This window comes from Colletotrichum jinshuiense, chromosome 10, assembly GCF_051148585.1.
Source record: "Colletotrichum jinshuiense chromosome 10, complete sequence".
Lineage (NCBI taxonomy): Eukaryota > Fungi > Ascomycota > Sordariomycetes > Glomerellales > Glomerellaceae > Colletotrichum > Colletotrichum jinshuiense.
Window position 1 is genome coordinate 1,613,412 of NC_139303.1, and position 9,562 is coordinate 1,622,973.

The 9,562-nt window shown below is 55.1% G+C and overlaps 2 protein-coding genes across 2 annotated transcripts; both read left to right on the forward strand.

The window, feature by feature from the left end:
• Positions 1–1,149: 1,149 nt before the first annotated feature.
• On the forward strand, positions 1,150–3,117 carry EsH8_X_000388 (SMI1/KNR4 family protein; the record flags this gene model as incomplete). Its single annotated transcript, XM_083274476.1, has 1 exon — positions 1,150–3,117. One exon carries the CDS (start codon positions 1,150–1,152, stop codon positions 3,115–3,117), a length of 1,968 nt encoding a protein of 655 aa, XP_083119868.1.
• A 1,094-nt stretch (positions 3,118–4,211) lies between these two features.
• On the forward strand, positions 4,212–5,364 carry EsH8_X_000389 (zinc-dependent alcohol dehydrogenase family protein; the record flags this gene model as incomplete). Its single annotated transcript, XM_083274477.1, has 2 exons — positions 4,212–4,373; positions 4,456–5,364. The coding sequence occupies 2 exons, from the start codon at positions 4,212–4,214 to the stop codon at positions 5,362–5,364; spliced, it is 1,071 nt and encodes a 356-aa protein (XP_083119869.1).
• Between the last annotated feature and the right edge of the window lie 4,198 nt (positions 5,365–9,562).

Consider the following 9,562-nt stretch of genomic DNA (forward strand, 5'->3'; position numbering starts at 1 on the left):
CGGAGACCCCGTCCCGCAACCCGCAAAAAATACACCAAGTAAAAATGAGCAAAATTTTCAAAAACATTGACCAGCCTGGGGGTCGAACCCAGAATCTCCTGATTGCACGATTAATCGTAGTCAGACGCCTTGCCATTGGGCCAACCGGCCATGGTTGTTTACTCCATTGCTGGATCTTGGAAGTGGAGTTGCTGCAAGCATTTATGAGGCAGACTCGTCAATGCTCGGTGAACTTTTCGCAGGCACAACTCTCATAACGAGACACTGCACCAAGCAACCCTAAGTTCCTTGAGATGATGCCATGAGCCCTATCCGTTTGTCTACTTCGTATGGTGTCCGAGTCAACTATGACAAAGTACCTCTAAACTCAAAAGTGACTTACATCCATATAATTGTAACCACCACGTCGACCATCCAACGCCCTCTTCATATTCTTGTTCTGTTCCCATTTGTCTGAATGATATCGTCGGGGACGTTTCAAATCACGAAATGAAATACTCTGCTTCAAAACTCTACCTATGCCTGGTTGCCGTATATATCACAATGCAATAAGATAGGTAGCATGTTGCTCTGGTTCAGCAGAGGTATGTTTGAACACACAAAATTTCCCACATCGTATCGATACCAGCAACCTTCGATACAGTTGTCGTTATGACCACACTTTCAAAGCTTAGTTTGCTTCGCAAACCAAACGACAGCTGACAGGTGAAACCCTTCGGGGGACCAACACACTCCTATGTTCCTCATTGGCAAGGCAACAAGACGGCGCCCTTACTTATAAACTTCCCTGTGTTGGCGACTTTCAATTCCTCTTCTCGCTGAAATGACAGACTCTCAGTCTCCAGCCCCCCCGTTTAATCGATCATTGCAGCGCTCCATTACCTCGCATGCATGCCTCTCAGACATACCCACGAATCAGGAAGCGCCTGCATTGCATTGCAGTTCCTGTAAGCGCTGCCCGCACCACGCGGCTGCTTGAGCTTAGTCAGTAGTTTGTTATCCACATCCAAACTGCTCAGCACCCGCCCATCAACGTCATGTTTAAACAAGCAGGTCGATGAGGAACTAGCCAGAAAGGGGCCGTCTTTCCATCTCATCGATCACACCCCCCCCCCCCCATCAGGTATCACGTCACGGGACTAAACAAGAATGGACTTCTTCGTCCGGCATCTCGCCGATCCCACTGCAATCGACCAGGAGCCATCATTGAGCAACGTTGTGGAACGGGTTCGTGAGACAGCCGTCTGTCTCGCGGTGTTGGGCCAAGTGGATTACGGTACGCAGCTTCTGGGTATCCTGCACTCACACGGTGTCCCGCCATTCGACCTGCGAGAGTTCGGACCGGAGGTGCGCTCGGACGAGTTTGCGCAGTGCCGTAGCCTCGCCAAAGGCGGAACAGATTACGCTGTTCCGGTGAGCCCACCGCGACCGGATCCTTTCACACGAATAGTATTTGCTTTCGCATGGGAGCACACAGGGACGTGGCCATCATGGGCGACCCCGGCACCCGAGCCCGTCTCATCCAACTTCAACACTGCGGGCGGAAGGGCTGAGCAGGATAACGAAGCAGATCTAGATGCCTTGGAGAGATATGCGCGTATTCTCGTGTGCAACAGGTTCGGTCCTGTCTGGCGCGAGGACGAGGAGACTTACAAACTGGTCTGTGACCTGGCGCGGGGTCAGATCAACAGGGCGAACCCCCACGGTCCGATTCCGCTTCGGCTCTGCGGGTTTTGGGCGCTTTGGGAACGCATGCTGGCGCCGTGGCCCATGAACCAGGTCGTTAAGGCAACAGGGCGTGTTCTTGCGCTTGACTTGGCTGTCCGACTAGCTGGCAGGGACACGGAGGATGACAGCGAAGAGGATGGGAAGGTTGGCGAGGGATCAGAGAAGGAGGTGATAGACGAGTTCTTGGCAGATGATATCGAGGAAGAGAATGGAGACGACGACGATGTCGAAGCTTGGGGGAGGTCTATTGCCAATCTTCATACGGCGCAGGACCAGATGCCCATGTTAGGAAGTATGCGGGCGCTATGGAACTGCGGATGGTTTACCGACCCGGACAAGAACGCACTCGTTAAGTTCTTGGGGCTCGACGTCGCAGAAATACGCAGAGTCGCGAACACGGGTTGCGACATGCTCGCAAAGAGGTTGAAGTACGGCCCGACCCGGCCATACGAAGGCTATACAGTATCGGAACTTGTGCGGGAGATAGACAAAAACACGCGGACGAACGCACCATACGTCTCGGACGAAGAAGCCCAAGACCGGCAAGCATGGCTTACTGAGACGACGGTCGATGGAACCATGCAACGCGACGAAGACAAGGTCTTCAGACCAGCAACACTTTTGCGGCACCCGACACCATCGCACCAGGAAATCACCGAGCTCGAAGGGAGATTGGAGGTCAGCGCCCCCCTTCCAGATCAGTACAAGTCCTTCCTCAGGACCACGAACGGGATGGCGCCCATCTGGTGGAATGAGTCGCAGCTTCTCCGCCTGTTGGCCCCGATCTCCAAAGTCGAAGTGGACGATGACGAGCTTCCGCCAAGCTTGAGCATTGAGCTATTGTCAGGCCGTGGTCTTGATGGCTCCAACTCCATTGACTGGCCTTTGATCCCACGGGCTATCTGCGTCAGCGAAGGCGGGCATGACGGTCACGTGTGGCTTATCGAACCCAAGTACGTCAAGCAAGCCAAGGATGCATTCTTCCAAGTCTACGAATCGCGTCCGGAGGACGGGAAAAGGCTCCTACGGCGAGAGGTCGAGGAGGTCTACGGCAGTATTGAAGCATTCCGCGAGCTGGAGTGGGCGGTTTTGCTTTGGACTGCCTGGTTTGCAGACACGACGCCATACCGAGATTTCGGTGCCCTGCTCGAAGGGCTTGCGGTAGGCAGCCAGAGGAAGCTGCACCTCTGGTCCCTCAACTTTGAGCCGAATACGCGAAAGCTGTCTCCCTATTTCTATCTGCCCTCGGACGAGTGGAACAGCTATACAGATGGCCGCAATGTGGAGAACGGGAAGGGCAACGTCATCGTTCCGGGGGATGGAACTATGTGTATGGGCGACAACATTTATCCCGACAATGCGATTACTAAGCCCAAAGTTGACCGCTGAAGCGTTTGGAATCTCTGGGAGGGCGGTCTTCTTTCATGTTATGCTGTAGACTTTGATATTGTTCCAAGCGGAAGCTCTTTCGTTGCAAAGAGCAACTGTGTTTCAACATCATCCTTCACCGGATTGAGAGTTGTCTTTCTTCTCGTCTCTCTAAGAGAGCATCCAAATATGCCCTTGAATTAATGTATGTGCCCGCTTTGACACCTCGTGGTACAAAGATACTTGTATACAACCCAGCGGGCGTCGGCAACTTGTGTGACTCTGCTGCATGTAATTGTAGCACTAGCTCACATTAAACCTCGAAATCTGAAGTCTCATTCTAAATCTTTTCCATCAAGGGCTCTTGGTGTAGTCCCCATCAGGTATGAGACCGTGAGCCAGCTGATTCGGACGGCTTTCTTTAAGTGCTAGGCGAGTTGCAAGGCGGGTGGCTCACTGAAACCAGAGGTTAAGGTAACCAAAAAAAGAAGAAGAAATTCTAAGCCTTCCGCTTGGAATAGACAGTTCATTAGTTCAAGTCCTAGAAAACACGTTGAATCAGACTTACAACAGACTTAAATGGCACAATGGCCTCTCTCATTCAAGTGGTGTTCATAGTCTTCCTAAACCTCTACCGCTAACCCCCTCCCCACACAAGTTGGCTAGACCCACATTTGAAAGGATCCTTCAAGCTAGTTGTAACACTCGCGCAGTTAGTTGATTTCAAAGAGAGAAAAAAAACCGACAGCACCGCGTCATCATGACGGCTTGGCCTGGGCTCCTTGCCGGAGATAAGCCAGAGCGGAGCACATTTGCCCACGGCATTGGTAACCACCGGGGCGACTGGGTCCAAAAACAGGTGGGAACGCCCCGAAGCCCCTGCTGACAAAACCCGGGGCAACTGTTGCAGATTTCCTGTTCCGAAGCCCTCCTCGGCCGCCGCGATCGGGGGAACCGATTTTAGCGCCCACTAGCCATCGGAAACACTCCGCTCTGTTAAAGTATTTCATCTAGCCACGATGCTCATATCGATAGGGTTTTGTTGTTTTCTCCATTAGCTTCGTGAGACCCACCTTCCAGTTTTCCCCTTCCCTGACCAATACTGCTTTTTCAAAATGGCCCGAGGATGGATCCTGTCCGGACAGACCGGCGTCGACGAATGCATGAAGTACGACGAAAACGTGCCAGAGCCTGACACCCTTGCACCAAACGAGGTTCTGGTGGAGCTGTATGCCGCGACCTTGAACTACCGCGAGCTCGTGATCGCAGACGCCGGGGTAAGTAGTTTCCATATAAAGGGGGGAAGAGGGGGCAGACATTTGATCGAGTGAGAGAAAGAGAGGCTGACAATTGAGGCAGAGCTCGGCCGGCCAAGCAGGTCCGATCCGGCCGGACGTCGTACCCGGCTCCGACGGTGCGGGGCTCGTCAAGCGAGTCGGGGGGTCCGTGACGGAATTCAAGCCCGGCGACCGCGTGGTGACCCATCTCGCCCCGCGTCTGGCCGAGCGCTCCGGGGACGACGAGCTGCCGGTGTACGCGGACATTTGCGAGGGCCTCGGGCAGGTCGTCGACGGGACCCTCCGGTCGGCGGGCGTGTTCCCGGAGACGGCGCTCGTCCGCGCGCCGCAGTCCCTGAGCTGGTCGGAGACAGCGACGCTGACCTGCAGCGGGCTCACGGCGTGGAACTCGCTCTTCGGCCTCAAGGGCCGCGAGCCCGGGCCCGGCACGTGGGTGCTCGTCCAGGGGACCGGCGGGGTGAGCATCGCCGCGCTGCAGCTGGCCGCCGCGGCCGGGGCGTCCGTGGTCGCCACGACGTCCACCGAGGACAAGGCGGCGCGGCTGAGGGCCCTCGGGGCCAGGCACACCGTCAGCTACCTGGACAACCCCGACGACTGGGGCATGAAGGCCAGGAGCCTCACGCCGGACCAGAACGGCTTCGACATCGTCGTCGACATCGCCGGCAACGCGTCGCTCGGGCAGTCGCTCGCGGCGGTCCGGACGAACGGCCTCGTGGTGGCGGCAGGCCTCGTGGGAGGATCCGCCGAGCCCGTGCCGCTCTTGGCCGCCCTGATGTGCCCGTGCATTGTCCGCGGCGTGCTGCTGGGCAGCCGGAGCCAGTTCCGGGACATGGTGCGCTTCATCGATGAGAAGGCCGTCAGGCCCGCGGTGGACGACGTGGATTTTGAGCTGGCCGAGGCGAAGGCGGCGTACGCGCGGCTGGCGGCGAAGAAGCACTACTCAAAGGTTGTTATTAGAATCGACCACTGAGGTCATTATTAATTCAAACCAATTTGCCACCGGGTAAAGGGTTGTGGACAAGTTGCCCGAGCATGACAGTCATCAGGTTGTTGGGGATGAGACTGCCGTTGGCATTGACGGGGAGGCGGTTGTTCACATATATCACAGCCTCACACCCATGACATCTTTCAAGGGTTAAGGTGGAAATTAGACAACCGTCGGTAGGCCGCTTGTTGTCATGTGTCTATGTCATTGCTTTCCATACCAAGTCGCCTTGGTTGGCTTTGATCCACGGAGGCTCAGGTTGGCATGAAATATAAACCCGCCATGATTTGATCAAACATATAATAAAGGAGTAAATCAAATCACGCCCGACAACTTTCAATCGTTGACAGTGTATTGCCCCTGTCACTGTAACCTCCGTTCCTGCAAGAATGGCCGGCATAATTCGTCTACATCGTCATACACTATGGAAAGTCTAACCCCTTTGGACCCTCAGACTTGTTTCGGTAAATGAGAGTGTATATAGATAACGAAGAGCCTCTGATTTGTGGCCAGCCAATATAATGGCCTTTATGCCGCTGTCGTTTATACCGACCAGCGTTGCTCATCTACGACGGCACTCGTCCCTATACACTTACAACTTCCATCGTAGTTCTGGCTGTCTTGTTGAGACTGCCAAACACCTGAAGGAGATGGTTCATAGGACTAGACCAATACCTACACCCCCGGGCAGCCATTTTCGATACGAGACATCGACTGGGGTTTGGCGTTGCTTTACTGGAGCCAGACCAAGAATCTTATGAACATCTGGCGTCGTTTCCCCTTACACACGGGCCCTTCAAACAATTACACTAATGACTACCATTTCGGGCCACAATATAAACGCAAGCCATGCCATTTAGAGAGAAAGACGCAAGATGAAATTGTTTCAAACAAATGTAAGGAATTGTCCGGGATTGGGTCACAAGGCGAGGCTCAAGGACGGGCACTTACACCGTGTGGCTCACCGGACGCTGAAGAGCTAACCATGATAACTAGGGCACAGCATTGCCAGTCGCGAGACCGCGCTTTCGCGCTCAAAGTCGGCTTCAGCATGGACGGACTCGCCAGCGGCCCGAATGTCCACCTACACCGCGGTGACGGGGAGGCTCGCTCCCGCAACTGGTGTCATTCACACGTGCTCTCTTACGCGAGGCCACTGCTGTACAATGCCCTGCCTTGCGACGTGGTGCGGCCCGCAGAGGGTGCTAGCCATTTCAATACCGGCCGCTGTCACGTTACCCATTTGGTAGGAAGACGCAATCTAGTATGAGGCCTCCTTGCGCTTGGACTACTCTAATAGTCTGTGCGGCCGAATGGACGGAAATATCGTGGATCATGGGAATAAAGGCATGCCATGGGAATGTGCAGAGTGTTGGGACGGAAATCCTGCTCCCAGATCGTGGGTTAGACTTTTGTCCGATTAACGTCGATGTTTTGGATGGAGGGGGTCGTCGGCGCAGATCGCCCCCCCCCGCTTGTTGCCCCCTTGACACAAACCGATTCGGCTCCGATCCAAGACAAAACAGAGTGGTCGAGCCCTCCACTGTCCCGTGCTCAGTAACCGAGGATCAGCCGCAGGTTTCCTTTTCGCGCCATAGATTGTCTCGAGCGCTTTCTCGAAAGGCATGCATGTCTCGGTCAGTTCGCGACTAGGGTGGATTGACGCCCAAGACAGGAGAGGGAGAGGAAGAGTTGGGGGAACTCCATCCGAGAGGGGGGTGTCCTTCGCTGGCAGCAACTGCGGAACTCCCTGAATGACTCTTTCACCGGGCAGCAATCAGGGATGTGGCAGCAGAGTTCGAACGATCAAGGCATGCAGTTCCTTTGGAGGATGAGTCTGAAGTTTGAAGGAAATGCCACGCCACCGCTCGGATGTTGGCAGAGGCGAGCGAATTGACGTCGTTGGTTCGGGCGGAGGTGGAGGTGTGACCTGTAGGTGCTACACAGCATATGGCAGTAACGGAGCGACGCATAAGCTTAAGAGTGTCGGGCTTGCGTGGTGTGCATGCTGCACCTGAGTTGGCTTTCGCGTCGCCCATGTTTCGCGTCGCGGCACTTGGGGCCGAGGCGAGCCAGGCCGATGTATGCGGCTATAGCTCTAGGCCATGTGGTTTGCCCACGGCATGTGCGATGTGTCACACGCGAAGCTTGCTCAACGAGGACGTCCTCGCTGACGAGAGACGGACGGACTTTTTGTCAAGGTGCCAAATTAGCGGGGTCTTGGCGGCAGTTGACAACACGTCTTGGAGCATCGCATTTCCCATGCAGCCCTTGAAAAGCTGGGGTGGGTCAGGATCAGGGCGGCCCTGCCAGCAAGTAGGTATTATTAGTGTGTATAGCCATGGCCGAGCTTTCGGCCGATTGACGCCGAGGGGTCGAGCGGCAGCTGGAGCGCAGACCCGGAAGATGCAACGGGTGGCTTGCGGCGGGCAGGCGGGCAGGCGGGAGAGGTGGCGGCAAGGCAATTCTAATTTAACGGGAAAGTCTCCGAAAGGGCGGACGGGCGGCGACTGTAACACTGCAATCATTCCTGGCCCGGGTTTCCTATGCGATGTGATGCGACGCGCTGGCCTGTCAGCGATCCGCATTCTCCATGTTGATACTCGCAGCAGCACGTATGTATGATTTGCCACTGCGGCAATTAACAGTAAGTCATTTAGGCGGCGGACTTGGCAACATGAAAAAACTCCAGGTTTCTCCGAGTGCTTGATAAGCTCCAAGTTCCAGAAGGCGACGAGGACGATTTCCGGCGTTAAGGCCCGTAGTTATTCAACGTTATGATGACTGGGACGTCCGTTGCGGCGGACGAAGAGGAAGATGAAGATGGGGCCCGGGAGGTATCCATAACGACCTACACTTTTCTTTGTTTTCTTTTTTGATTAGTCGAGGACAGGGGGCCTTGAATCCTGATTTTTTTTTTTTTTCCTGTTTGGTTTTTTCCCCCTCTAGGTTCAGGGCGAGCTAGAAATGGATGCTTAGGTAAGGAAGGGGTATCAATCTGTTGGAACTTGAGACCTTGGAAGGCAGCAAAGAACCCACATTGGGCGCAGGCGCAATCCGCAGCGCAATTTCGCACATGGGAACCCTGCAGCCCCTGGCGGATATGTTACCCAGAAAAAGGAGCGTGAGATCTGCGGGCCAGATGCGAGATGGAGATGAATCAGGGTTGAGATATGCTTCTTTGGCCGGGTTTGGGCACGCGGGAGGCTAGCGGAAACTGGCGGGAGTTCTGGCGGAAATGTGGAAGGGAGCGAGCGTTGAGCTGGGAAACCCCCAAAGAATGGAATACGCGGCAAGGCGTCCGACAAGAAGGAAAAAGAAAGCCCAAAAAGGAGCAACGGACAGATAGAGCGTGAATGCGAAGTATTCGTAGTTGATGGCGCAGCAACCGGGGGTGGTGATGAGTGAGATTCGAGGAGATTGTCAGGATGCGACTGTGTTGGAGAGAGGCAGGTCCACGGTCAGTCACCTCGTGCGTCTCGTTGGCCGAGGACAGCGACAGCGGCTGATTAAGCGAAGCTAGTCCTAAACGGGACATCGCAGCCAGTACCCCACATCTCGCCGGATGACTCGAAACCGAGCGTCGGGCCCCACCCACCTGACAAGTCGAGATTTCAGATGCTTTGACTGGCCAATGACGGGACGTGCATCTAACAAAAGGTCATCCCGAACGCAACAAACAATGATGACGGCAGGGCAGGCAAGGCAGGGGCCGGCGGCGAGGAAATGGTGCTAGTTTGCTAGTGCGATGCTAGTGAACCACCTCTGTGGCTGCGAGTCGAGTGGTAGCGTAGCGTAGCTATCGATGTAGCGGCCGAGGGCGAACAGGAAGCACAGGAAGAACAGGAGAGGAAGATTAAGAGCAGCTTAACCGCCTGGCAAGGTCGTCGAGGTGGAGTTGGAGTTGGAGTGGGAGGGAGAGAGCGGAGCACCGGCCATTGCCGCCTTTTTACGCCGGCTGCAGACAACGCAACGTGCAGTTTGTGTGGGGCCGCAAACTAAGCAAGGTACGTATCGTATAGCGTGCTGCACTGCACACCATTGATTGATTGCCGTCGCAATAATGCTTTGCTTGTGCTTTGTCTTGGCTTGCTTGCTTGCTTGCTCGCCTGCTTGATTGTTTCCAGCATCTTTTGTTATCGGAATCTTTCGCCCGCACGGCGGTCGACCACCACTGGGCTAG